General features: G+C 62.2%; 14 protein-coding genes across 14 annotated transcripts; 7 read left to right on the top strand and 7 right to left on the bottom strand.

The window, feature by feature from the left end:
- Positions 1–221: 221 nt before the first annotated feature.
- Positions 222–1,304, bottom strand: MSY001_2943 (uncharacterized protein; the record flags this gene model as incomplete). Its single annotated transcript, XM_018884823.1, has 5 exons — positions 222–262; positions 291–415; positions 441–1,132; positions 1,164–1,202; positions 1,230–1,304. 5 exons carry the CDS (start codon positions 1,302–1,304, stop codon positions 222–224), a joined length of 972 nt encoding a protein of 323 aa, XP_018741444.1.
- A 1,155-nt stretch (positions 1,305–2,459) lies between these two features.
- Positions 2,460–5,295, bottom strand: MSY001_2944 (uncharacterized protein; the record flags this gene model as incomplete). The annotated part of the gene is made up of 5 exons (XM_018884824.1): positions 2,460–2,510; positions 2,555–4,236; positions 4,260–4,519; positions 4,827–4,936; positions 4,963–5,295. 5 exons carry the CDS (start codon positions 5,293–5,295, stop codon positions 2,460–2,462), a joined length of 2,436 nt encoding a protein of 811 aa, XP_018741445.1.
- A 296-nt stretch (positions 5,296–5,591) lies between these two features.
- On the top strand, positions 5,592–5,927 carry MSY001_2945 (uncharacterized protein; the record flags this gene model as incomplete). Its single annotated transcript, XM_018884825.1, has 1 exon — positions 5,592–5,927. The coding sequence occupies one exon, from the start codon at positions 5,592–5,594 to the stop codon at positions 5,925–5,927; it is 336 nt and encodes a 111-aa protein (XP_018741446.1).
- Positions 5,928–6,026: 99 nt separating this feature from the next.
- MSY001_2946 (uncharacterized protein) lies at positions 6,027–7,633 on the bottom strand (the record flags this gene model as incomplete). The annotated part of the gene is made up of 2 exons (XM_018884826.1): positions 6,027–7,500; positions 7,524–7,633. 2 exons carry the CDS (start codon positions 7,631–7,633, stop codon positions 6,027–6,029), a joined length of 1,584 nt encoding a protein of 527 aa, XP_018741447.1.
- Positions 7,634–8,104: 471 nt separating this feature from the next.
- MSY001_2947 (uncharacterized protein) lies at positions 8,105–10,594 on the bottom strand (the record flags this gene model as incomplete). The annotated part of the gene is made up of 5 exons (XM_018884827.1): positions 8,105–8,787; positions 8,811–9,563; positions 9,636–9,855; positions 9,879–10,220; positions 10,244–10,594. The coding sequence occupies 5 exons, from the start codon at positions 10,592–10,594 to the stop codon at positions 8,105–8,107; spliced, it is 2,349 nt and encodes a 782-aa protein (XP_018741448.1).
- Positions 10,595–10,663: 69 nt separating this feature from the next.
- On the bottom strand, positions 10,664–11,809 carry MSY001_2948 (uncharacterized protein; the record flags this gene model as incomplete). Its single annotated transcript, XM_018884828.1, has 2 exons — positions 10,664–11,549; positions 11,589–11,809. The coding sequence occupies 2 exons, from the start codon at positions 11,807–11,809 to the stop codon at positions 10,664–10,666; spliced, it is 1,107 nt and encodes a 368-aa protein (XP_018741449.1).
- Positions 11,810–11,880: 71 nt separating this feature from the next.
- On the top strand, positions 11,881–12,786 carry MSY001_2949 (uncharacterized protein; the record flags this gene model as incomplete). The annotated part of the gene is made up of 1 exon (XM_018884829.1): positions 11,881–12,786. One exon carries the CDS (start codon positions 11,881–11,883, stop codon positions 12,784–12,786), a length of 906 nt encoding a protein of 301 aa, XP_018741450.1.
- A 51-nt stretch (positions 12,787–12,837) lies between these two features.
- MSY001_2950 (uncharacterized protein) lies at positions 12,838–14,475 on the bottom strand (the record flags this gene model as incomplete). The annotated part of the gene is made up of 1 exon (XM_018884830.1): positions 12,838–14,475. The coding sequence occupies one exon, from the start codon at positions 14,473–14,475 to the stop codon at positions 12,838–12,840; it is 1,638 nt and encodes a 545-aa protein (XP_018741451.1).
- A 572-nt stretch (positions 14,476–15,047) lies between these two features.
- On the top strand, positions 15,048–16,853 carry MSY001_2951 (uncharacterized protein; the record flags this gene model as incomplete). Its single annotated transcript, XM_018884832.1, has 1 exon — positions 15,048–16,853. One exon carries the CDS (start codon positions 15,048–15,050, stop codon positions 16,851–16,853), a length of 1,806 nt encoding a protein of 601 aa, XP_018741452.1.
- A 1,315-nt stretch (positions 16,854–18,168) lies between these two features.
- Positions 18,169–20,137, top strand: MSY001_2952 (uncharacterized protein; the record flags this gene model as incomplete). The annotated part of the gene is made up of 3 exons (XM_018884833.1): positions 18,169–18,829; positions 19,321–20,058; positions 20,085–20,137. 3 exons carry the CDS (start codon positions 18,169–18,171, stop codon positions 20,135–20,137), a joined length of 1,452 nt encoding a protein of 483 aa, XP_018741453.1.
- A 122-nt stretch (positions 20,138–20,259) lies between these two features.
- MSY001_2953 (uncharacterized protein) lies at positions 20,260–20,893 on the bottom strand (the record flags this gene model as incomplete). The annotated part of the gene is made up of 4 exons (XM_018884834.1): positions 20,260–20,360; positions 20,441–20,624; positions 20,704–20,775; positions 20,861–20,893. The coding sequence occupies 4 exons, from the start codon at positions 20,891–20,893 to the stop codon at positions 20,260–20,262; spliced, it is 390 nt and encodes a 129-aa protein (XP_018741454.1).
- Positions 20,894–20,973: 80 nt separating this feature from the next.
- On the top strand, positions 20,974–23,877 carry MSY001_2954 (uncharacterized protein; the record flags this gene model as incomplete). Its single annotated transcript, XM_018884835.1, has 1 exon — positions 20,974–23,877. The coding sequence occupies one exon, from the start codon at positions 20,974–20,976 to the stop codon at positions 23,875–23,877; it is 2,904 nt and encodes a 967-aa protein (XP_018741455.1).
- An 83-nt stretch (positions 23,878–23,960) lies between these two features.
- On the top strand, positions 23,961–25,298 carry MSY001_2955 (uncharacterized protein; the record flags this gene model as incomplete). The annotated part of the gene is made up of 1 exon (XM_018884836.1): positions 23,961–25,298. One exon carries the CDS (start codon positions 23,961–23,963, stop codon positions 25,296–25,298), a length of 1,338 nt encoding a protein of 445 aa, XP_018741456.1.
- A 33-nt stretch (positions 25,299–25,331) lies between these two features.
- Positions 25,332–26,849, top strand: MSY001_2956 (uncharacterized protein; the record flags this gene model as incomplete). Its single annotated transcript, XM_018884837.1, has 2 exons — positions 25,332–25,409; positions 25,521–26,849. 2 exons carry the CDS (start codon positions 25,332–25,334, stop codon positions 26,847–26,849), a joined length of 1,407 nt encoding a protein of 468 aa, XP_018741457.1.
- Positions 26,850–26,921: the final 72 nt, after the last annotated feature.

Here is a 26,921-nt window from a genome sequence, read left to right on the forward strand (position 1 = left end):
TGGATGCTTCTGTTTTAGGCTATGTTGCGAAGACACAAGCTCGTGCAGCTTCAGTCTGCGTCGGGCCATGCGACAGCGTTAGTCAGCACGAATAGACAGGGCCCGATGGCCGGGCGGGCGCATGCACATCCCGCCCGATGCCGACGCGGCGCTTGGCCGCTCGCCAGGGTTTGCTACGCAGAGCTTCCGCGTCCTCTCGGTGGCATCTATGACGTTCTCCCTTAGTGGTGGCCCTTCGGCGGGTCGTACACAATCTTGCGGGCTGCTGTCAGGCACCTCGCTATACGTACTCATGATTGGAGCCCACTTGAAACGCTTGGCCCACACCGACAGGGCGAACAGCGAAGAGAGAAGGATCAGGGCCTTGAAGCCAGCGCGCTTCCGCTGGTCGTGCTCCGGCTCGGCGGTGAATTGCCTGCATGGTTAGTAGTAGCACGTACAGGAAGGCGACAACGTCCTTGGCCATCTGGCTCGTCGTGGCCGGCGTGCCATCCTCGTACTCCACGAGGCCGTCGAACAGCACACGCGCCATGGCAATCTGCGTGCCAGGGAAGAAGGGGTTGTAGTTCAAACCCTCCTGCACCGTCACACCCGCAGGCGGGTCGCAGTAGCCGGTCAGCAGCGAGAAGATGTAGTCGGCACCGCCGTGGCGTGCCTTCACGATCAGCGTCAGGTCCGGCGGCAGAGCACCAGCGTTACCAGCACGGGCAGCTTCCTCGTTGGGGTAGGGGCTGGGCATGTAGTCCGCCAGCTTACCCGGGCGCTGGAACATCTCACCGTCGTCGTTCGGGCCGTCCTCGTACTCGATCTCCTGGGCCATCTCCTTCACCTCGTCGACAGTGTGCGAGACACCGACCAGATTACGCCAGGCAATGCGCTCCAGCGAGTGGCAGGTACTGCACACCTCGCGGTAGACCTGGAAACCACGGCGGATGGCCGAGTGGTCAAAGGTGCTGAACCAGCCGTTGTTCGTCCAGGGGTACGCGGGCGGGTGCAGGCCATCGTCGGCCAGGCTGCTCGCGCTCGCCGACTCGAGGAACGGCAGCTCGCCGTACATCTGCTGGTACCACACGATCGAACCGACAGCCACAGCCGTCGCGGCCACGGCCGACGTACGCGAGGTCAGCATAGACTGGTATAAGTCCCTGTACACATCCACATACCGGCATGGAAGGCGTCGCACGCGTCGAAGCAGAGCGGATCTGCCTGGTCAGGGTGTCAACACATACCGACTGCGAGAGGCCCGACTTGGCCGCCGTGCGCGAGGCAACGGCACGAGTGCACGAGGAGATCAGCTGCGCCATTACACTAGTAGGGACGGAGAGAGACTACTCTGCCAAATCACCTCAAGAGAATGGGAGTAGTTCAAACACGGGCCTGCCAATTTTCGGCCGCTTCCCCCGCGGCTGCCTGGCCCTCTTCGCCAGCCAGCCAGTCCTGTTCCCACGTATTTCCCATCGGCCCGACCTCCCTGGCCAATCGGCGCGGGCCCATTGCTAGTCCTGCGCTGCACCGGAAGCACCCGGAATCACACGTGGCTCACACGTGCCCACCACCATGCATGCTCCGACGGAGGCCTTGTCCAGCCTGCGGTGCTACCGCGACGCGTCCGTGCGCCATGCATCTCTCGCGGCCCTGCTCCCCTCTTGGCTCGCACCGCATGCCAAGGCCACTGACGCTCTAGAGCACCCGCTCGCCGCGCATATTCCCCTCTTTTCGGCGCACATTCACCGCCTGCGCGACGCAGCAGCAGCCCTGGGCGAACTATTCCCCGGCACTTGGACGTACCGCTGGTCGGTCGAGGCCCTCTTGCACTCTGAGGCTGTGGCCCAATTGCAAGACTATTTGGACCGCATTCAGCACTCTGACATATTTGTGTTGCGCGCGAGCCTCCGGATCAAGGCGGACGGCACGTCCTATGCGGTCATTGCGCCGCTCTCTCCGGCACCTAGCGCGCCCCCAGTGGTGCGCCTGGATACCCAGCCGGTCTTGCTGGATACCGCCACGACACCGTACAAGACTGATCTGCGTGCCGCCTACGATGATGCGCGCCACCGCGTACATGGTACGCTCGGCGTCGCGCCTATTACGCCGGATCCGAGTGCCTGTTTCGACGTGCTCCTCTGGCACGACGAGCAGGGCGAGCAGGTACTGACCGAGTCCAGTATTGCTAATGTGGTCATCGAGGTCCCTGGCCCGCATCCCATGCTCGTCACACCGTCGTTTTCGCACCTGCTTCCAGGCCTCGTTGTTCAGGCACTGGTCCACGATGGACTCGTGCAGCAGCGGCGCATTACTGTGCGCGAGTTGCAGGCATGGGTATCTCAGTCTGCGCGACTATGGCTGTGCAATGCTGTGCGTGGCATGTTCGAGGTGCGCCTCGCTACGCCCGCATGACCTGCCAGATTCGCTCACTCAGTTTGGGACCGATCTGCCGGCGTGCCACCGGTGTCTGGGGATCAATGGTGCGTGACAGCAAGAGACGCGCCTCCTCGTCGGACGAACACGCTCTGTACGCCTGCACGAGATGCTGCGGCGTAGGCCAGCGGTGCACAATCTCCAAGACCTTGTCCTCTGATGTGCCTCGAATGTACAGCAGCATTCGGGCCCACGTGTCCTGCAGGGTCCCCGAGCTGCTGCTCTTGCCGTTCAGCTGCTGGTACGTGTGGAATGAGACATGAAATAGCGTGCTGGGGTGGTCCGCGCGCAGCCTCTGCTGTAGCTCATGGTAGTGATCACGGTCAATGGTGTGCTCTTTGAGCACGTGCAAAGGCTGATCGCGGTACATGTCCTCCAGTGTCTGGTGCACCGTGGCTAAAAAGTCGACCGTGGCCTGCCCATCGGCCGTGCGCTGTACGAAGAAGCCATCAATTAACTGCGTGCTGCTGATCGCCGTTTGGATCTGCTTACCGTAGCGCTGCATCAGCTCCGTCACATCAAAGTCCTCGATCAGGAAAATGACTTGGCCGGCCCCTGATTCATGCAAGCGCTTCTTTTGGTTGTGCCAGCGGCCGTCGACAAGGCTATGGGCCAAGTCATCCAGGCGCTTCCGCTCCACAATCGTATCGAGCACCACCTCCTGTGCGAACGACCACATCCGAGCGAGCGATGGCTCCAGGTCCGGCTTTGGCCGCGCGATCCAGACAATATCGCCTAGCTCTAGTGCACGCAGCTCACAGGAAACTCCACGCTGCTGTAGTGCCTCTTCGAAAGTGACGCGGCGCGACGGTCCGCCTCCTGCCATCGACAAAGAGCGCGCGCGCACTTCTCGAAAGTCCATGACCATGTGAATGGTATACGAGGAAGGTGGAAAGGTATAACATGGTGGCATGGACGGTGTGGCAGGCTCGCACAGGGGACTGCTTCGTGGCGCAGGCGGTCGCGTTGCCGCCATCGGCTCTCTCGGCTCGTGGGGGGTCATTGAGCTGGAACTGATCACGATAGGTGACGAATCAATCAAGGAGATGCTGATACTCTTCGGTCCCTGGCACGGGGTCCCAATAGGAAGCGGCTGGGTCGGAGGCCCCACTTCATAGACATCGTCAGAGGAGGACGGCACCAGGTTGATGAGGAGATGCAGATTCGCGTCGGCACCTTCCTGGGCAGCTGTCTCCTCGTCAATAACGTCCACAGGATCCTGGTCAGCTAGAACGTGCTGTGACCGTGGTGGCAGGTAGAGTTGGGGCAAAATGTCACCCGGCGGCGAGGAGGGGGGCAATGGCTCCGACTGAGCCTCCGTGGGCTCGGCGGCGGGGTCCTGTGTGGCGTCCTGGCTGGGCGGTTTTGCGACGCCCTCGGCCGTGGCCAGGGCCTGCGCTACTTGCCAGCCTTGAGAACTCAGAGAGAAGAGCGGGGGGTTACCTTGGCGGTATACGTAGCCCTTGTCGATCAGTGTTTTCATGCCAGCCCATGCCGTAGTAAACGCACGACGCGACAGCCCAGCAGACTGACTCGCGGACGACGTGCCATGAAGACGCAAGGAGCGTGGTCCTACATGGTTGCCACCGCTGCTGGGAACATTGTAGTCTTTGTCGCAGAAGGGCTGTGCGCGTGCGATCAGCTCGGCTTTGCCGACCTGGGCCTCCTCGTCTCTCTCATCCACGACCTTGGTATAGAGCCCGACCAAAATCCCATGCGCTCCTGAGCGAAGGGCGGGAATGTACTCCTTCGTTCTCCGCTGCTTTCGCGCACGCACTGGGGCCGGTGTGGATGTATCGTTCGTGTTGCCGGCAGAGGCTGAGTCAGTTGTTAGTACATACGCCGTTGGGGTGGCTCTCGGTCGTTTTCTCGACACCATTGCTCGTACTCGACCTCCAAGCGGCGAGCGATCGAATCGCCAATGCCTTTCAGACGCACGGTTTCGCATGGATGTGTGAGAGTGTCCGTGCACTCGGACAGCGCGCGTTGTGCTTTGAAGTAGGCTGTAGCCGACTTGGCTCCGCGGGCGCGCGCATCCTCAGTCCATTTATCGAGGAGCATGATCCATACTCGGCACGGCTCAGCGTGCGCAGCATCCATGCTGCGCAAAAGGCGCGCCGCCGGCCGTGACGCGTCAACAACGCGGTGCGTCGCTGCCATAGCCTCCTCAACTACACGTGACCTACACCCCACCAGACGTCGGTCCCACTATGATCGAGCAAGTTCGTCAAGCAAGGCTTTGCATTTTTAGCGCCATAGAGGCAGTACCCCGATGGGGAGGATCTATGCTATCAGGAGCAGTATACAGAGCTCATGGTATGCGTATGCATGGACCAGGGTCCCTCGCTTAGTACAGAGGGATGAAGCGGCTCCTGTTGGGTTAGCGGAGATCGGGTGTTCGTACGTACGCATCCTTGCCCAGGCTACCCTTACCGTGGCGGGTAGGGATGTAGCTGATAGCGAACTCGCCGAGGTAGTGACCCGTCATCTCGGGCTTGATCTCCACTGTCGTAAAGACCTGAAAGTCAGAGGGATGCAACGCACCTTGCCGTTGTAGATACCAATGACTGAGCCGATCATTTCCGGCACCACGATCATGTCACGCATGTGAGTGCGCACGACCGCGGGCTTCTCGTTCGGCGGAGCCTCCTTCTTGGCCTTGCGGAGCTTCTTGATGAGGGCCATGGGCTTGCGCTTCAGGCCACGAGAGAAGCGCCTGCGGGCACGGGCGTGGACCAGCTTGACAAAGTCCTCATTCGAGAGGTCAAGGAGGTCGTCGAGGTCGACACCACGGTACGAGAACTTGCGGAAGGTGCGCTTGCGCTTCAGCTCAGCGGCAGCGGCAGCGTCGTAGTCATCCCTGCTCTGTGTCAGCATACTATTCTTTGTTACACAGGGCACACATGCGCCGTAGAGACGGTATGTGTGCCCCGGCGAGGCCTACGCACATCTTCGACGAGCTTGTGTGGGTGAGAAGAGAGTGCACGTCAGCCCACGCAAAGAGTGCGGTGCCTCACGTGCGCTACAGTTTTCCAGTTTATCACGTGATCTAAACGAAGACGTTCCTTGCCTGCCGCGCGCGCCGCTGGGTCTCCTTATCCTCAAGTCTTCCGGACCGGACCAAAGCGTACAACGCGGATTTGTGGTACCTGATCTATCAAAAGTAACTAAGAATGAAGCACATCGCCGCTTTTCTGCTGCTTTCTCTCGCCAAGGAGTCGGCTCCTACTGCTGACGACGTCAAGGGCCTGCTGAGCACTGTCGGTATTGAGGCCGACGCTGAGCGCCTCGACAAGCTCGTCGCTGAGCTCGACGGCAAGAACGTTGCCGATGTGATCGCCGAGGGCAAGGAGAAGCTTGCCTCGGTGCCCTCGGGTGGTGCCGTCGCTGCCGCCCCGGCCGCCGGTGGTGCCGCGGCTGGCGGTGACGAGGCTCCTGCCGCTGAGGAGAAGAAGGAGGAGGAGAAGGAGGAGTCGGACGACGACATGGGCTTCGGTCTCTTCGACTAAGCGTATTCCGTCCCCTCTCCCGGCGAGTCTGTGGCTCGTCTGCGCTCCCCCATCCACATATAACTTTCACTGTTTGTAGATGAACGTGCTATGTGGACACTACTCCTCGTCGGCCTCGACAAAGATATCGCGGTACTTGTCGAGGATCGTCTCGATGGCGACGCACTGGTAGGTCATTTCCTGCAGGTATGCCGGGTTGCCGCCACTCGCCCCGGCCACTTGCGCCTCGTTGGGCGAGCGCAGGAGCGTCGGGCCAAACACAATCGCAAGGTTGTGTGCAGTCATCTGGTTCTCCGACTCGTGGGCGCGGATCCGGTCAAGATGCGCCATGAGGAAGCGCAGTGTCGCGTAGTTGGCGTCCGGCAGCTCATTCACTTGCTCGTGCAGGCGGACCTGCCGCAGGTATTCGTTTTCAATCTTCGAGGCCTCGATAAAGGCCGGGTATAGCTGGTACGTGAGCAGCGGCTCGGGCAGCTCGCGGAACCACAGCTTGAGACAGCCCGCTACAATGTTGATATCCTGGATTGCCTCGTCACTCAGGAGATCCACCGTCGACCAGTCGTGGTCGAACTTGGCCTTGAGCTTCTGCACGCGCGACGTGGTACCCGACAGGCGATAGATGCCCATGTTCTGGATCCCGACGCGCTCAATGGCATCTGCACAAATCTCCAGTACCGGCGGGACCTCGACGCCATCGCGCAGGAGCTGTGTCTCCAAATCCACACCGAACACGGCCCTCGAATGCGCAGGATCGTCGGCAGGCCGCCCGGCCAATGTGCTCTGGTGCATAATCTGCCCGAGTGTCGCCTCGTCGTAAGGGTTGTGGCGGTGCGGCCCGCGTATGTCCTTGCCCCGACGCGCAAGTTCGTAGTTTTGCATAAAGTCCTTAAAGTCCGCGGCATTATTGATCGACGCCACGCCGTCGCGCAGCCCCGGCAAGCTCGACTTGCTCCCGAGCGGGTTCACCAGGAGGCCGTCGCTCAGCACGATGCTCTCGTACAGGAATGCATACCGCATGAGCTGGAACTGCAGGCCGGTATCAATTTCATCGAGGGATTCCTTGAACGCCCGCAGAATCTGAGGCAGCTGCTGCTGGAAATATTCCTGCCGCACACTCTCGGTCGACTGCGACTCGCCGCGCAGCGTCTCGTGTGCATTGTTCTTCTTCAGGCGGAACTCTTCCTCGTGCCGCAAGATTTGCTGGGGGTTCTTGTTCTTGAACAGGCTGCCCTTGGCAAACGGCATAGGCAGCGTGCGCTTGTTGCCCAACGTGCCCAGCGTCATGTCCGCGGCGCGCGCCGCGTCGCCCTGCTTCACGAGCATGACCCGCTCGAGCTCCTCGGCAGCCGTGTCAAAGCGCGCGCGCGCCTTGTCGACATTTGCTTCCGCATCGAGCAGCGCCTTCTCGTACCGGAAGCCCTGGTCGCGGTGCTGGCGGCGCGCCTGCTCCGCGTCCCGCACCAGCATGGCAATATCGTCACTGATCGCCGTGAGCTTGGTCGCGAAGCGGAAATGGTTCTCGCTCACGGCGTCCTGGTTTTTGAGCATGTTGGTCCAGCTGGTCCCGTAGGTGCTGTGTGAGTGGGGACAACGCACCCTGCGCGGTTCTCGTTGCTCGAGTACTCGGACAGCGATGCCCGCGTGAGCTTTTTTATGCCGTGGCCATACTCCTCCTCGAGCGCCGCACGCTTCTTGAGGAACGCCATGGCCTCGCGCGCCGAATCGATACTTTGCTTGAGGCGCTCGTCCATGAGCGGCAGGCCACACTGCGGTCAATAGAGGCCACGTACATCCATGGCCGTCAGCGCGCGCATCGATGCTTCATCGATGGCCGACGACTTGATCGTGTCCGTTTTGGGCCCCGCGCCTGCGGACGACACGCCGGTATTCGACTCGGAGATCTTGCCCGCCGGGTTCGACGAGCTCATGGCATCCGCTGTTGTCTGCACGGTCAGACGCAATCACATACAGAAAGGTAGGATGTATCAGCCATTGTAGCCCAGTATGGGTATAGTGAAGTATACACGAATCGTGCCTATGATCACACAGCGCAGCACCGACGTCGGCGGCCCTCGCTCGGTGGTGGTGGTGGGCCCGGCGTGGAGGAGCCACGCGGTCCATGCGTGACAAGTGCCAACCGCTCCACGTGCGAGTCACATGTGGAGCAACGGCCGGCGCTAGGACGACGGCACCGGGCGCGGCGCCGGCTCGGGGGACCACATGAGCTGGAAAAGGGGCACGCAGGGATCGCGGCGTAGGCCAAGGTCGGCGATCCAACTAAAGAGGCGGCGCTCCATCCACGTCTCCCATATGTAGCTCCATGGCTGCACGACGTACCATTTGAGAATGTGATGGTACAAGTAGTAAGCCGGGTAGTCGTACATGACCTTGACGCCTGGATGGACATAGATGCGAGGGCGCTTAGGGTGGGCCAGCCGGTGCATGTCGAGGCTAATGAGGAGCGACTCGGATGCATTGCACTGTGAGCACGGTCGGAACCGGAGCGGCAGCTTCGCTGCGACATCGTAACCATCGTCGCGCTCCAGCGGCGGGGGAGGCAGCGTCGCGACCACAGGTCCGTTTGTCACATACTCAGATGCAGGCGCCCGGGAACCACTTGTGAACCAGCGTGCATCCATCACGGTAAGCCCGTTCCAACAGGCGTTTACGGGGAGCGGCCGCTGGGCCTGTACGTCGTCGCGGTCATTTTTCGAGCGGAAGTAGGGGTACAGTGGGCGCACTGTCTTGCCTTGCGTGTCCCGCAAGACCCATGTGTCGTAGAATCCGAGCCAGAAGTAGTCAAGCCCACACACTTGGTCGAATTGCCCGTTCGCCGTGTGCAAGAGGGTATGAACGGCGTCTGTGTCAGCAGCGTGCACATACCCGGCTTGAACAGGATATCGTTGATCCATATGACCTTGTCAAAAGGGCGCCCGTGCAGACCACTACGCACTTCTCCGTACAAGGGGTCCATGGCTCGATTGCGTATGTACGACAGACGTTCGATACGCTCAGCGCGACGCACTTCCTTGGGCAGCGTCGTGGTAGTGATATTGAAGCGTACGCCGCGCGCACGAAGCTCCGTGCGCAGTTGGTCTAGAAGGAAAGGGGAGCGATCTTTCGAGTCGTTCTCAAAGATGGATACAAACACAGCGTCATGTCCCAGCTCGTCGGTAAGACGCAACAGGGCATCGCTGTAGTGAGGAAGGATGCGCTCCGAGTTGTACAGAAGCGACGCGATATAGTACGTGTCCCCTGACGGTCGGTGCCACTCAGCAGGCACGTTTGGCGTGGGCGACCAGCCCCGCACTACGCATAGTGCGACAAAGAGCAAAACCATGCCAGGCACAAGGGCGTAATGCGACGACGTCGCATGGCTGGACGGCCAACCAAGGCGGCACACCACGAGGAATGGGCATGTGAAGCAGACTAAAACCAGGTATAAATATAACGTCGACGGCACGTAAAAGTACCAGCTGAGCGCGCCAAAGAGGACGAGCGAGGCAAGAGCATTGACCTGCAGCAAATTTAATTGTGGCCGCAGATACAACCCAAACGACCGGTTTTGTACGTCGCGGGTCCAGGGACGCAGGAACGCCTGCGACTCTGCCTCGCCCAGATGTGTCATGTCAATTACTTCGGCAGGACGATGCGGCATGGGGCACGGCCTCGATGGGAGCAGTCGTAAATGCGGCTATAAAGGGGCACGTGGCACCGCGTCCGAGGCGTTGGAGTCGGCGCGTGTCGTATCGGCACGGCGGCTCGCGGCCGCCGACGCTCTTGACTCGACGGCGCCAGAAACCGCCGACATGGCCTGGAGCGCGTGCATGACTTTGACCGCCGGGAGCTGCACGCGCGTACAAATCCACACAAGCGTGAGCAGGAGCGATAGAAGCATGTGCCGCAACAAATGTGCGTTGGCATGCCACTGTGTAAGCCAGCGGTACGTACGTGCTGCCAGATGCCCTGCACGGGCACATCCGTGGCCCATAGGATGCGCGCAATGTCGATCGCACTGAGCGCGGCGAGTGCAGCGAGTGCAACGACGCGCATGTGCGCGCGCGTGCGCACAGGACGCAATTCGTCCGCCGGCGCGACGTGGCCGCGCTGTAGTACATAGTCCATGAGCGTAGCAAGCGTTCCGAAGGCCGGCATGGTGAGGAGCGCAAGCACCCATGCGTGTGCCAGGTAGACACTGAGCACCCGGTAGATTGCATACGCCTTGTACTCGGCGTCCGACGCGCAAAAGGCACACGCCATGAGCGGCTCGGCGCCCAGAACGAGGTAGAGTTTCTGCATAAGTAGACACCACGTACACGGCCGTCCACACTCGAGAGGCGCCACAGCAGGTTCTCGATGGCCTGCGCCCCGTAGTTTGCGCGCCACAGCCGCACGATCGATGCGCTGGCCAGCCAGCCCTCCGGTGCGAGTGCCTCACGCAGCTCGCGCGTCGGCGTCGTCGTTGCGAGGCGCGCAAGCCGGAAGAGATCGCTCGGATAGCCCAGTACGCGCGCGACCGACGACGGCAGCGCAGCGACAGGTACGAGCTGCAGTGTGTTGTACACACAAGCTGTGAATAATATCGGGAGCGCGATCCACGTCTCGAACGGCGACAGGGGCGGCGGGCCCTGGCCGGGCCCTGGCGGGGCAGGCCGCCGACGGAGCATGGCGCGTGCGTCGCAGCAGGCAGCGGCGGCGCGAGGACGCGGCATATTTCCTATACAAACGCAGAGGACCTACGGGGCGGGCCGCTCAGGGTAGGCGTCCAGAGGGTACGCATCGTGCGCAGCGTCGGCCTCGTCTAGGACGAAGGGCGCCGGCGCTTCGTGGCCGTGGCTCGGTGGCCCACCGCGGAGCTCGAGGGAGCGCGGTAGTGCCTCGTACGCGCCGTGGTGCTGGTCAGGCGCATAGTCGCCCTTGATGTTGAGGAGGTATACACCGACGAATGTGACGATAAAGCCGCCGATCAGTGAGACGGCTGCCGGGGCACTCGTATCGAATCCCTGGAAGAGTAGCACGGATGCAGTGATGGTCGACGTGGTGAACATGACATAGTAGATGGGGTTGACCACGTTCGTGGAGAACTGATCGAGCGCGCGGTTGAAGTAGTTCATCTGGATCATGATGCACAGGGCGACCATGAGACCAAATGCATACGTCGAAATGTGCGTGAACTGGTTGCTGCCGTTTAGCGTGAGCCGCAGGGCCACGCCGAACGCCTTGACGCTCATGACGGAAATGGAGCCGACGAGCGAGCAGACAGACAGGTAAACGACCGGCGTCGTACGCCCATACCGCGGGACGATGCGCAGCACCATGTACGTCGAGAAGATGGCGACAAAAGCACAGTACGTGAGGAAGGGCGCGCGCATCGCGAACGCGAGAATCTCGTCGACCGTCTGGATCTCGCGGTCCTCGGGCGCGTTGACGACGATCACGACGGTGCCAGTGAGGCACAGCGCACACCCAATGATGCCAAGCTTGCCAAGCCGCTCATGCAGGAGGAACGACGCGAGCACGGCACCGACCAGCACGCTGAGTGCGCCCAGCGGCGTCACTAGGATGGGCGGCGCAAACGTGTACGCCACAAAGTTCGCGACTGCGTCAGAAACAAAAACACACCTTCACCCACAACCACTGCGGTCAGCCATGCATACGTACTCGTTGCCATGCCGGCCCACCACACAGGATTCGCCAGGTACGCCAGCCGATCCGAGGCGAGGCCATCGGCATGCGAGGCGGCCATCAGACCCTGGCATCAGGGATGCGCACACACCTTCTTTGTAATGATAAAACTCGTGCCAATCGCTGCACTCGAGCTCATGGCCAGCATGAGCCCGATCCATTTGTCCTGGCTGAGCGACGTCATCGCCCGTCGTCATCTTCGCTGCGACCGCCGCTCCACTTCAGCCTCCACACGTGGCCCGCCGCCCACGCTGCACCACGACGCACCATGGCGGACGAGACGGCCGGCGCTCCGCGGCCGGCGCGCATCACGCAGGGTAGGTTGCGCCTCTTACGCCAGACCAACGCGATACGGTCCGTGCATGGGCCGCTGGCGATCTCGACCACGCGTGCGCTGCGTCCAGTCTCAGCAGGGGGACTCCGTGGCCCGAGCTGCGGGACGCGCTCAAGACGTGGATCCGCGAGGTACGTTCGCGGCACTAACGGCCTGAACGTCGATGCATTTGACGCGCACGCCGCACCGATTCTGCACCGCGCCGCGCCCCTAGCCCCTCTGCTGCGCGAGCAGCCCGAGGCGCGCGGCGCCGCATGGGACCTGCTCGTAACGGAGCACGAAATCCATGAGAAGGACTGGCAGGACTTTTTCCCCGCACTCGCCGCACCACCAAATGAAGATGCGCCGACTTGGGATACTGTGCTGGAGGGCTCCTCCCTGGAGCGCGTCTGTGGCGATGTGTGTGCGATGCTGGACGAGTTTGACGAGCCGCCCTTTACCATGCAGCGCCTCGCTGAGCTGCTTATCGAGCCACAGGCACATTACCACACGCGGTCCAAGTACCTCGCAGCGCTCTCGCGCGTGCTCGCTGTATCGCCTGTGCCCCATGCGCCCAGTGGGCCGGACACACCCGGCTCCCCTGCCTTTCGCGTGCGCGCGAGCTCGGAGACCACACCCATGTATGCACCCATTCCTTTCCTGGCAACGCCGACCGTGCACGCGAGCGGCGCTGGCGGCGCGGGCGCCGCCCCTGTGTCGGAAGGGCTCGGCGTCCCATCTGGCCCCATCGACGAGCTCGACTCGACCGAAGCGCGCGGCGCCGTTACAGATGTGGTGCAGCCACTGAGTGCGGCGACGCACGTCGATGTACCAGATAAGCGAGCACGCACACAAGTATAGAATCTACGGAATGTAAGGTGTGCATGCCAGACCCTCTCCTCTATGACCAGATTAGATTTTGTTTTCCAGCGTCGGCACGCCGGTATCCGCGGCGTGCTCGTGCTCTTCTGCTTCCTCCCACGTGTCTTTCTTCGCCGGCATGTCCAGCTCGGCGTCGTCTGCACTGTCGGAATGGCCCCACAGGCGCGAGAGAAAAGTGCGTGGCTGCGACGAGTGCAGCGCTGAGACGAACTCGTTGCTTTCGTTCGTGGTAGAATCGAGGCGGTGGCCGTCCTCGGGGTTCGTGAACTTGTGCGCGAAGCCCACGGGGCGGTCCTCGTCGAGCACGTACTTATCCATGCGGTACTCCTCACGCTTTTGTAGCATGGTGAATGGCTGGTTCGTGTAGCGCGCATATGCCCAGCCGACCAGGATGCGCAGGCCACACGAGGCGAGCGCAAAGCAAAGGTCGCCAACCGGCGCGGCAAGGAATGCACCAATCACACTGTAATCACTCGCATCCGCATCGACACCGTAGAGCCCATCTGGGAGACCAATCAGCTGGCCGCCACGAATCGCATCGCCATGGTAGTAAATCGTGCCAAAGACGAACACGGTCAGGAAGCCGCCACAGCCACCCACAACGACGTCGAAACCATTGAATACGTCAAAGCCGGGGATCAGACCCATGAACACGGCGGGGATGACCGCAAGACCCGCCAGATCGGCAATGAGAAATACTTGCAGGATATCGATCTGGATGAGCGCCAGGACGACACATGGCACATTCAGCAGGAGCAGGAGCACGCGGCACCACCAAATGTTCAGGCGGCCCAAAAACAAGTCACTTTGTATCACACTGATCTGTGCCGACTGGAACGTGTCGTACGCGCTCGACGAGAGCACTCCCGTGAGCACCAACACCAAGCCATGCACCCACTTGGGCATGTACAGCAGCGCGTTGAAGAGGGCATTTGAGCCGTCATCCTCGTCGTTCGGCAGCTCCTGGACGTGCGCCCAGTATGCAAGCGGTCCTGCCATACCCACTAGGAAACAGATGGCAAATAGCGGGATCGACGCGAGCGCCACAGACACGTACAGGCCCATATTCGTCTTGGACGCGAACGCACGCTGCCAAAACCCCTGGTTGAACATCTGCGCAAAGACGATCGACACAGTCAGAATGTACCACAGCTCACCGCCAAAAGCATGTGCACCGAGCAACCGCGGGTCGTGCACGCGCTCCGAGTCCAGATCAAGCTTCACGGAGAACATGACGGCGCCGATGATGATGAACACGACGACGACGACGGCATTAAAGTTGTCCGTCCATAGCGATGCCTTAAAACCGCCGTACATGGTGTAGATGGTCGTCGTGATAGCAATGATCAGCGGCGGGATAATCTTGCTCATGCTCGGCACAATCGTCTGCACGATGAGGCCATACGTATTCAGCTCCACGATCATGAAGCAGAACATGAAGCCAATGAACACAAGCGCACTAAACACCCCGACCGGCCAGCCAAAGCGCCGGCGGATGTACTCGGACAGCGTAAACCCGTCGGGGCACACGCGGCGGATCAGCGGGCCGAGTAGTCCAAACGCCCACACCGGCGCAATCGTCGCAAATGCGTACGCCGCGAGACCAAAGAGACCAGCGCCAGGAATCAATGCCATCTGTGGGTAACTCTCCAGGAGCGACGACGACATATCTGAATGTTAGTACTGTCACGCCATTGGTGCAACACAGATTCCCTTCGCGAGCATGACCTCGATCAGGTACTAGCCGGGCCCGAGGGCGCGCGGCAGAACGGTATTATCTCAGCCATAGTCCCCGGCTCGGGCTGCTGTGCATGCCTGAGCCGCAAGGCAGAGCAAGACTAGGCACCCGTATCTGCATCACCTAGCGCCATGCGGCGCTCGTCCCGAATCGGGACGACCTCTGTGTCTTACCATCCACACGCACTCGACGCAATCCAGTTCAGCGCCAGCGGCCCCGCTGCGGTAAGCGTCGTTCACATACCTGACTGTGTTCGCACACCACTAATAAAATCGCGCTTGCTGCGCGTGTTGTAGCCAGCCCAAAGACCAATCAGCATGAAACCACATAGCGTGCTGTACACGAGCGCATTGCCCTGCGACGGGTCCAAGTAGCCGTTTGGCGCGCCCGGCTCTGCCATGGTGAAGGGAGACCCGGCCGTACGGCGCCGGTAAAGGAAGATAAGAACACGTGATGCCTTCACGTGCTGCTCACGGCCGCCGCGCGTCGTCGTCCAGCGACGATGCCGGCCGCTGGCGTGCCGGCGACGTTCCGGAGCAGCGCCGTGCCTGTGTGGCGCAAGTATGTGGGCGCGGCGGGGACGACTGCAGGGACCATTCCCTCGGTTGACGAGCTGAGCGTGCTCGCGCAGCACCTGCATGCTCTTCAGCAGGATGCAGAGGCTCGGGCACAGACGCTCGCGTGCGAACGCCCTGGGAAGGCGAGCGAAATGCGCGCGAGGGGCCGCGATATCAAGTCAGAGGATGATGCACGCGTGCCGGAGACGTCATCGCCGACCAAGTCGGAGAGTGGCTCGGACACCGAGTGGGCGCCGGACGATGCGCGGCGGCGCGGGAGTGTGGGCCGCACGTATGGCCGCGGCAAGGCACGGCGGAAGGCCAACGGGCCAGAGAGTGTGCCAGCTAGTGTATCTGAAAGTGCAGAGATTCTCTCTGACGCCGACAGCGAAGTGGCGCTCAGTGTGCAGCGTAGCAAGATGCAGCGGCCGCCCCTGGGCGTGAAGCTGCGCCTCACACAGCCCAGCGACACGCGCGGCGCCCGCACAGAGCTGCGGCCTGTACCTGCGCCGCCGGCTACGGGCATTGACCTGCATGGCGATACCTTTTTTGACAGCACGACCTTCAGCTGGGACGTGCCGCCAGAGCCGGAGGGGTCAGTCTTGCCCAAGTGCGAGCCGATTCGCCTACCCAAGCCGTACCCTACTCACCCGAATGACGTCCACGAAGACTTTTCTCAGTGCGACTGGCGCGACCGCGAGTCGGTGTACTCGGTGGGCGAGGCAGTGCCTGAGGCGCCGAGCGCGCCCAAAGACACAGCGCGCGCGCGGCCGGCCAAGGAGGCGGCGCAGGTGCCTGCGACGACCTTCTTCAACTTTGCCGACGCGTACTTTAAGCCGGTGACTGAAGACGATCTCGCGTGGCTCTCGAGTCGCGCAGATGATCCGGCGCCGTTCCAATTCCCTGAGCTGGGTCCTCACTACCGCACTGTGTGGGAGAAAGAGGATGCGGAACTGCTCGGTGTGCTGCGTGCTATGGACGGCGGCCATGCGAGCACCGTGCCTCCTCCGCCTGCGCCGCGCGCGGCTCCCGAGCCGCTGCTACCCAGCTCCGCGTCGCTCGATGCACTGACGGATGCGGATATGTACAGTCGCACGCTGTGCGGGGGCCCACTGATGGAACGCCTCGCCTCGTCGCTGCTGCTACCAGAGGACGGCGCGAGCGCGGCGAGCGCGCCTGCTTCGCTGGCCATGCAGAGTACACACAGCGGCAGCAGCTACACGAGCTGCGCGAGCGACGATAAGGTGCCGCTGCTGCCCCCGCCGGACGCGCACAAGTCGCTCGCGGATATGGAGGCCCAGGCGCGGCAGGCGTGTGAGGCTGTGGGGCTGCTCGAGCCCGGCGCATCGACGCACTTTGACGAGCATGCTGACGGCCCCATCGCAAGTGCGCTGCGCCTCGCGCAGGAGAAGCTGCGGCACCAGATCCGCTCGAACGAGCAGCGCAAGGCGCGGCTCTTCCAGGTCGCCAAAGACTATATGGCGTACCAGGACTACCTCGCATGCCTACAGGCCGCGGAGCGCGAGATTGAAGCGTCATGGACGAAGCGCACGCGCCAACTTAAAGCCAGTGCTGGCAAGAAGCGCAAGAACGAGCCGGACGCCGGACCCAGCCGGCCGACTCAGCCAGACGCGCTACCTGAGGCTTTGCAGCGGCGCAGGAAGCTCAAGGCCGCCTTCGAGCCATTGTTTGCCAAGATACCGCATGCCTGCGCCCCCCCTACGCAGAGTATATACCACGGCATCGATTAGGCGGCTGCGGACCGCACCAGAAGACTTGCCCCTCCGCAGACTACGTCGACGGCGCCTGCCGCGGCCGCCACGCGTCGCGGCCGCTGTACGCGCCGGTCAGCGAGGGAGCCTTGCGCGAGGCGTCCCTCCGGCGTATCGAGACCCCATGTATACAGGTGACCGTCCTCGGTAATGGCTGCTGCATAGTGCAGCCCTGCATGTACGCGCACGATGCGCTCGCCAAGGGGGAGCGGCACAGGCGTGTGTGCCGTGCCCGGGTGCCCAGTGGCGCCATAGCCAGCGGCATGGAGTGTGCCATCATCTGCGGTTAGCTTGTCCACACTTGGCCGCTCAGAGAGGACACGGCCTGGGCAGGCCACAGCACGCGCCGTAGACTCCCACGCCGCTAGCATGGGGTATCGTCCTTGGTCGGTCGGTCCCTCGTTACATCCTTGCGGCCTTGTCGCACGTACCGTCGAGTAGCAGCACAAAGCTGCCGCCTAGCTGCACATCGCAGATGCGCGGCGGTAGCGCTGTGGCCAGCACGGGTACCGCCTCCTGCTCGGCCGGGCTCGTGGGCTGCAGCGCCTGGCCATACTCGGTGTTGCCCCACACGAAGAGGCGCCCATGGTCCGTGAGCGCCGCAGACGTATCGCCACCGGCTGCGACACGCACGAGGCGCTCCTTAGGCCCGAGTGGTATCGCAGCGCGCCGCAGCACCGGGGTCCATGCGCCTGCGCTCGGGTCGCCAAGCTGTCCGTCTGTGTTGAGGCCCCATGCATAGACGCTTTGGACCCCGGCCGCATCGCGTGTGAGCACGAGCGCGTGATCGAGGCCGGCTGCGACGCCCTCAATGGCTGCATCGCGAGGCCACGGAAGTCGCACGAGGGTGCTGTGCTCCAGGGCGGTGCCGCCTCCTAGCTGGCCCCGCACATTCGTGCCACACGCATACAGCGCACGCGGGGCGCCTAGCACGGTAAAGCCCATGCCCGCCGCCGCATACTGGATCGGCTCCGGTGCCTGCCACGCAGCAACGTGCCAGTGCTCGGAGCAGGTGGTCTGCGTGCCGAGCTGCCCCGCGCCGTTCTGCCCGGCGGCCAGCACCTGGTCGCCGTCCACGAGGACGGTATGCGACACGGAGGCTGCAGCCACGGTGCCGCGCCACGGTGTCGGCAGCGCGCACAGCTGCCCGTGTGTCGAGCGCGCGCCCCAGCGGCCAGCTACGGTCCACGCACGCGCTGCCGGCGCCATGGCGCACCTTCGCAAGGGCATGGCGGATGCTTATGTAACAGGTGGGGGGCCGCCCGTCTTCGCGAGGCAGTGGGTTGTCTCCACCATGGTGCTGGCTGAACTGATCGCGAACCACCTGCCTGCGTGCATTTTGCAGTGGACGGCTCCGATCCACTCCTGGCAGGAGGGCGTAACGCCCATGTCATCGCTGGCGTCTGTGGTCGCGGCATCGGTCTCGTATGTGGTGATGGTGCTTGGCGGCCAGGCGATCATGCGCTCTTTCTCGCCGGTGCCCGCGAGCCTGGTCAAGTGGCCCTTCTTCTTCCACAATATGCTGCTTTCATTAGCGAGCCTGGTGCTCCTAGTGCTGTATCTCGAGAAGGAGTTTGACTTTATTGGGAAGTATGGCATGCACGAAGCCCTCTGCTACGGCCCCCATTTCCACGACGTTGAGATGTATCACATCCTCAACTACTACTTCAAGTACTGGGAGTTTGTCGACACTTTTTTCCTCGTGATTAAGAAAAAGAAGCTCATGTTCCTGCATGTGTACCACCACATGGCGACGGCCGCGCTGTGCTACTCGCAGATTGTCAACGAGACTACGCTGTCGTGGGTGATCATCTCGCTGAACCTGGCCGTGCATGTGATCATGTACGGCTACTATGCCATGGCCAGCGTCGGTATCCGCTGCCCGTGGAAGAAGTGGATCACCACCGGCCAGATCATCCAGTTTGTCATTGATGTCGCTGTGTGCGTGTACGGAAGTACGTGCTTGGCTGCTGACCCAGTCTACAACCACTACATAGCCAAGTACGCAAGCTGGCTCCCGCACGTGCGCTACTGCCACGGACGGCCGGGGGCGGCCTTCTCAGGCTTGGCAATCTTGGCAAGCTACCTATTCTTGTTTATTATTTGTACGTATGCATATCTCACACCAGTCTATAAGGACACCTACAAGAGATCTCCAGCGGCCAAGACCAAGGTCCAGTAAAGTTCGACCGACGACTGCGCATCGCGGCGGAGACTACATAGGCACGTGACTTCATTCATTTGGTTGGCATGATTCCAAGTCTATTTTCCTGGGCCAATCGTAGCACCTCTCGCCGATTACCGATGCATGAAAGATTCCTGGGCCAATCAGCAATATTTCTTCACATCCCTTAAGAACGTCGACTCCCCTGAGCCGCACGTCTGTGGTAACGGCTCTTCATGATCGATTCATACCTGCTCGCGCTCGTCCCCGCGTCTGTTAGAGAGGCGACACGTCCCATCCAAAGCTGGCAGCCGGGCGTGACGCCTTTTTCGACGCCTACGGAGGTCGTCCTGGCCGCTGCAGGCTACCTGTTGGTCGTCCTGGGTGGGCAGCAGGTAATGCGCCATTTCCCGGCGGTGCCGGCGCACTGGCTGCGTCTGCCTTTCCTGCTGCACAACCTGCTTCTCTCGTTGGGCAGTCTGATCCTCCTAGTGCTCTACCTGGAGCGCACGATCCCGTTCCTTATGTCGCACGGCGTGCATCCCACGCTGTGCTCGTTTAAGGTTTACTACCTTGTCGAAATGTACCACATCATCAACTACTACTTCAAGTACTGGGAGTTCATCGACACGTTTTTCCTCGTGATCAAGAAAAAGAAGCTCATGTTCCTGCATGTGTATCACCACATGGCTACGGCTGCGCTGTGCTACTCGCAAATTAAGTACGAGACACCTGTGTCGTGGGTCGTTATCACCATGAACCTGGCTGTGCATGTGATCATGTACGGCTACTATGCCATGGCCACTCTGGGCATCCGCTGCCCGTGGAAGAAGTGGATCACCACAGGCCAAATCCTCCAGTTTATAATCGACCTCGTGTTCTGCTTCTACGCTTGGTACAACCACGCGGTCTCGAAACTGTCACTCAACTTGCCCTCCGTGGGCCCATGTGACGGCTCGCCTCTTGCGGCGGGCTTGGGCGTAGCCGTCCTAACCAGCTACCTGTTCTTGTTTATTCTGTGTACGTCCCCCTACTAACCTCGACAGTTTACCGCGGCACATACAAGGGTACTAAGGCTAGCACGCGCAAGACGCAGTAACTATGCTACTAGGATATCCCAAGCACATGCCATAGTGCGCATGAACGACTCGTTCGTCTACTGACACTATCTCAATGGTCCTACATAGCGTACCTAGGGTTAGCATGTACAAGGCGGGATACTTACTTCCTGGTCCACTCGCGGGCTGTGTTTTCGTACGCCGCACGGTCCGTCTTGTACAGGTGCGCAATGTCCGGCACGAGCGGGTCATCCGGGTTGGGGTCTAGGCGTGAGCAGGCGCCCAACATACCAGTAAGCATCGAGCAGATCGACAGCAGGACTGCGTAAGCATGTGACGCGTACCCTTAGAAATGGTCAGCGCCGGGCTCCATTGGTCCCTCAGGATATCCAGGCAAATACTGCCATTGGCATTGATGTTCGGGTGGTAGATTTTGGTCGAGAAGGACACCTTCGGGGGCTTGAAGGGGTAGTCCGTAGGGAAGGTGATCGACAGGAAGAATACACCGCCCGAGTACGGCGAGTCGCTCTGAATGTTAGTCAAGAAATACACACGGGGCCCATGATCGTAGCTTGCCACTGCGTGTCAGTACAGCCGTCGCACTTACCTGGAACATGTTGTCGCCAGTGGGACCGGCACTGCAGCTGGACGGTGGGTCGCGACCGAGGTCGGCCAGCTCCTGCACAATAAGCATTCCCAACAAACCTTGCTAATACGCTTCATCGCCATTTTGGAAGTAAGAGGGAGGCTCACTCTTCGCCGACCATACGCCACTTGTTCGCTGCGGCTGGGCCCATTGCTTCGGCCGAGACACGGGCGTGGGCGCCTCGGTTTTCGTCGCGTGGCCCTCCGCCCTGTCGCGTACGTCGGGCGCACGATGGCGGCGCCGCCTCCTGAGCCGGGCAACAAGGACGCAGGTGCGCATAACGGCGACACACCATCTCTGGATCATGCTGCGCACATGTCCGATGTGCAGGACGCAGCAATGCCCGAGCTCGGCAGCGCCTCAGAGCTCGATGGATCGGACGCCCCTCATGGCCCAGGTCGCTGGCGGCCACGTCATGATCGGAACCGCGGGCGTGGGCGCGATGGGATGCGGGAGAAGCGCAGCCGCTCGTTCAAGCCGCTGCGTGACCACCCCTACTACGACCACGACCGTGCGGGCCTCGACCAGTTGCGCGTGCATCGACCTTATGCCGACCCTGCCCCCTGCATACCCGAGCACATGTATGGACAGCCTGAGGATGTGAGACCTACAGTGAAGGCCGAGCCTAGCCGATCTCCTGCTCTGCCAGCGTCGGCGCTGCAGCCTGAGGCTAACGTAACAGCGCCCCACGACTCAATGCCGCCGGCGGCTGAGGCCGAGCCCTTCGTGCCTGCCAAGGCCACGAGCCCAAACGCGATGCAGATCGACCTACCGAACGAAGTCGTCGCCCCCCTCTCTGCACCCCATACCGAGTTTCTCGCGGATCTCGCTATGCCGGACGATACCCCGAAGCAGGCTTCGGCGCCTGAGACCAGTGAGGATGCATCGAGTAGCGCATCCAACGGTGGCCCACCTTCGCGGACGCCTCCGCACACCGAGGCGCCACGGCGTGTCCCCCATCCGCCTCCGGAGGTGCCGCTCGCCTCATCGCCCACACCGATGGTGCCCAAGACGCCTCAGCCGGTGGCGCTATCGGTCGAGGTGCCTGCGCCACCCCCGGCGACCGCGCTGCCCACCCAGTCAGTGGAGCCCGCATCTGCGAGCGTGGTATCGAGCCACGAGTCACTTGAGAAGCCTGTCGAGACGCACGATGTCGATGAGCTGCGCAAGGCGACTCAGGTGCTGGCGCAGCAGATGCTGCTCCGGTACCCGCTGACCGAGCAACATGTGCAGCAGCTTATGCGAGAGAACCGTGACATTGTTCAGTCGCTGCGTGAGCCGGCGTCGCTCGCCGAGACCAAGGCGGCGGCTGCGCCTATCCAGGCAGACCCCGACGCGGTGCACGACCACATTCATGCGCAAGTCCAGGCGAGAGAGCGCGCATACCAGGCCAAGCTGCAGGCACTGCGAGCCGAGTACCGCGCCAAACACAAGGCCTGGACCGAGTACTGCCATAAGCTCGACCAAATGTATGAGCAGCGTGCGCAACGAGGTGCGTCGGCCGCCGAAGAGGGGCCCATGGCGGGCTCGTCCGTACTCGCGACGCCTGCGTCGCGCTCCTTCCGGCGTGGCGGTGTGGGAGGCGGCTTCGGCGATGTGGTGCGCTCCGAGGCTGAGTTCCAAGAGATTTTGGCCTCGCTCGAGAATGCCGAGATGCAGGACCCAGCTGTGCGTGCTGCCCGGACGTCTGCGACGGTGCCTGATATGGATCTGCGCGAGCCGCGTGTGCTGGACAACGACAATGGCTATGTGGCCGACCCGGTGCACTTCTACTTCCACAGCTTCGACCCCGATGTGTGGAGCGAGGAAGAAAAGGCCATCTTTGCGCGGCGCTATGTGCTATACCCCAAGCAGTTTGGGCGGATTGCCGAGAAGCTGCCTCACAAGACCGCCAAGCAGTGTGTGGCGTTCTACTACCTGCACAAGCACCTGGAAGGGTACAAGGCGCTTCTGCACGCGCGCCATCGCGAGCGGCGGAAAAAGTCCAAGTCGCGCCCGAGCAAGTCGAAAGGCAGCGCGCTCATGGCCGATATTGCTGCGACGGATCCCGAGCTGGCGGACGACGACAAGCATGCCACGCCGAAGCGGCGCCCTGATGAGGCGCCGCCCAAGCCGAAACGAGCCAAAGCACCCCCCAAGCCGAAACGCGAGTCAGAAAGTGAGCGGCCAGCGGCCGAGACCGAGACGGCCTCGGAGCGAGACCTGGCAGCCGCCGAGGCGCTCGAGGCACTCGCAGGTCTCGCGGCGCCGGCACGCCCCGAGTCCAAGAAGCGCAAGGCACGCAGCAAGGACGGCGAGGAGCCCAAGAGCCGCTCGCGCGGCCCGCACTGGTCCATGACAGAGCGTGCCGAGTTCTTGCGGCTACTGGCCACATACGGCAAGGACTGGCACGCGCTCTCGGCATCGTTCCCTGCCAAGACGCCCGCGCAGACACGCAACTTTTTCGCGCGGCATGCCAGTGAGAGCGAGCACTTCCAAGAAGCAGCGGCTCTCGCGCAGAAACACGCGCAAATGTCTTGGGACGACAAGGCGCAGGCAGCCTTGGCGTTCGTGCAGCAGTGGTACGAGTCTCTGCCCGACGGAGCAGTGAAAGCCAGCATCACGGGGTGGCCGGCACCAGGCCACCCGCCGCCGCCGCCGCCCAAGGAGCCAGGGTCGCCCGTCCAGGAGCCCGTGCCTGCAGACGACGACGAAACGGACGAGGAGGACCGCTCAGCGGGCCCGCCGAGTGCGACGCCCGTGCCACCTACACCGAGCACTAGCACGCCCGTGGCTCCAGCGCCGCCGCCGCGGTCCACGCCCACCGAGCCGAGCTGGACCCCGATGCGCTCGCCTGTGCCGCCCATGATGTACGGCAACCCACCGTATGGGACTATGCCGCAGGGCTCCGTGCCGATATACTATCGCGAGCCGTCGACCTATACGCCGCCGGTGCCGCCCAGGGGACTGTACAACTATCCCGTGCCCAAGTATGGCCTCCCAGCCGATCCTCACGCACGCTATGCGCCGGAAGTCCCGTACGCTACTACCTCGCCGTTGGCGCGCATGCCCATGCGCCCGGCCCCCAACATGGGCTACTTCCACGCACGGCCCGAGCGGTGGCCCGGGAGCGACGGCCGATACCCCCCGTCGTAGCTGCCGTAGCGGAGGTCCGCGGAGTTGTACCCACTCCTCCACAGGCTGGGCCAGGGCAGGGCGGCCCAAGCGGCCCTTGCCTCATGACCTCCGCTGTGACAACGTTGGATGCCCCGCTTGCGCTGCCATGCGGCGCCTCACTGCGCAACCGCCTCGTCAAAGCGCCCTTGGAAGAAATGCTCTCGACGTTTGGCGGTGGCAACCCGAACGACGACGTGTATCGCCTGTATCGTGCGTGGGCCGATGGTGGCTGGGGCATGATCATTACGGGCAACATTGGCGTGGACCGCCGGCACATTGGCATCATGTTCGATATGGTCATCCCCGATCCAGGCCAGACCGACGCAGAAGCGCGCGCGCTTGCGGCCTACACCAAGTATGCACGGGCCACCAAGGGCTTTGACGTGGACGACGAGCGCGCTGACCACGCCCCTGCGGACGGCCAGCGCCCTTTGGCGGTGGCCCAGCTTGTCCACTGTGGCCGCCAGTCGATGCGCGGCAGCGTCCGCCCGCCGTGGGTCCCGTCCGTGGCGCCCTCGGCGGTGCCTATGCAGGTCGGCAAGGAGCCGAGCTGGCTCGACTGGCTCATGTTCGGTGTGCCGCACGCCCTCACCGTGGAGGAGATTCATGGCATTATCGAACGATTTGTGCATGCGTCGATGCTGCTCGAGCGCGCCGGCTTTGACGGCGTGGAGCTGCATGGCGCGCATGGCTACCTGCTCTCGAGCTTCCTCAACCCGCGCACGAACCTGCGCACGGACGAGTACGGTGGCGATGCCGCTGGCCGCTTCCGTATCATCCGCGAGATTATCGACGGCGTGCGCAAGAATGTGAGCAAGTCGTTTGCCGTCGGCATCAAGCTCAACTCGAGCGACTTTATGAAGGGCGGCCAGACCGAGGACGACGCCCTGCAGAACGTGCGCTGGCTCGCGGAGATGGGCACGGTGGACTTTGTCGAGGTAAGCGGCGGATCGTATGAGGCACCGGCGTTTGCACAGCCGCTCTCGGAGCGCACGCAGCAGCGTGAAGGCTACTTTACCGGCTTTGCGCACCGCGCGCGCCTCTCACTGCCGCAGGACTCGAAGATGCGCGTCATTGTCACCGGCGGCTTCCGCACGCGCACCGGCATGGCCGGCGCAGTCAATGCGGGCCATGCAGATGCGATCGGCCTCGGCCGCCCATCGTGTCTGGAGCCCGCGCTGCCCCACAAGATGCTCGACACATCGTTGCCGGACAGCGAGGCCGAGGCGGTGGCATGGAAGATGCCCGTCAAGCCGCGCTTGCTGCCCAACGTCGCTTTCGTCGGCATTGGATGGACAACCATCTGGCACTCGGCGCAGATGCATCTTACCGCTCGCGGCCAGCCCACGGACCCTAACCTGTCGATGGGCCATTTCTTCCGTAACCTCCATTTCTGGTAGCCCTCCACCTGTCGCGGCCTGTGCCTTGCGACGATGCCTGACAACGCCGTGCCGTGTGCCGTGGGCGCCTGGCGCGAGAGCATACACACCCTGGAGCAGCTCATAGGAAGTGTACGTCATCTCATCTAACGTTAGTGGGACCAGCCTAGCCCGCCGTCCGTGCTCATTCACGCACCCAACAGCCCCCAACACGCGTCTCGTCTCGTTCGACATACGCTGCAGACACAGGCAAGCGCGGATTCCCATATCCGAGTAGCCCACGTCACGCCGCTGGTCTCGTGCACCTCACGCCTGCTCTTTGCACATGTGCTGCGGCAGCTCGGCGACCACGGCGATGCCTGCACGGATGCCGGCACCTTTGTCAAGCGCCTCCGGTCCCTGGTGGCGCAGCGGACCAAGCTTCTGTTCGCCGTGTACGACGCAGAACGTACCCGCGATGTATGGCCAGAGCATATCTGGGAGATGTGGCCCCTGCTGCCCGAGCTGGCCCGTTGTCAGGGACGCATGATGGTCGTCTACGTGTCCCTGCTGCCTTGGTCGGCCTTCCGGACCATCTCCGGACATACTATCTCTGCGGCACCCATCTGCCTTCGGATCGCACGTCTCTCGCGGGACGATATGCTTGCCTTGCTCGAGTCCGATGCGCCGGCCGCCTTGCAAGATGTGCCTCCCGGCGTCGATACCACATTGTACAACAACGTATGTGCTGTGCTCTATGATACCATGAAAATGAATGTGCGCGATGAGCATGAGATGCGCCTCCTGTGTAGGAGCGTATGGCGCGCGCTTATGGCGTACGTCCGCGATGGCATGCGGCCTAGCGTGCACGCTCTGATGCCGGCCATGGGCGAGCTGTGCCGTGACGCCCTAGCCAGAGTGGTAACCCGCACCACAGGTCCCGATACGTGGGCCTCTGAAAAGAGCACCAAGGCCGCCCAAAAGGAACCCGCGGACCTTGACATGAGAGCGCGCCAAGGCATGCCGCCCCGAACCGGGTACGGCGCTCTACAGGCGTTCTTGCTGGTTTCGGCGTTTATCGCCTCGTACAATCACACCAAGACAGATGTCAAGTACTTTGTGCATGAACTGGGCACCTCGCGCAAGCGACGGCGCTCTGGCGCCCAGAAGGCAGCCGATGCCGCTCTCCTCGAACTGGACGGCGAGACGGACATTTGGAACCACCCGCAATTTTGGGGGCCACGAACTTTCACGCTTGAGCGTCTCCTGGCCATCTTCCATGCAATTATGGCCGACTTCAAACAGGACATGAATGAAGATGCGCTCCTGGTGCCAGCCGAGCGCGCCGAACGCGTCGGCGACAAGGCAGTGATGCATCTCGAGCATGTCGCCGGCGAGTTTTGGAGCCGATCGGCGACAGCCCTCGCTGAGCTCAACGAGCTCGTACGCAAGCAGATGATTGTGCGAATGTCGCCCGCCAGCAAACTCAGCGCCATGCAGTACCGCGTCAATGTCCCGGTAGAGTATGTGCGCCAAGTGGCGCATGCGGTGGGCTTTCCCCTGACTCAGTACTTGTCGGATACATATACCTAGCGACTCAGCGAGAGCTCCCTCCATAGTGTATAGGGGCCTTTTTGCTGCGACGTCTTGTACATGATTTGGATT

This window comes from Malassezia sympodialis, genomic scaffold (assembly GCF_000349305.1).
Source record: "Malassezia sympodialis ATCC 42132 genomic scaffold, msy_sf_16, whole genome shotgun sequence".
Classification (NCBI taxonomy): domain Eukaryota; kingdom Fungi; phylum Basidiomycota; class Malasseziomycetes; order Malasseziales; family Malasseziaceae; genus Malassezia; species Malassezia sympodialis.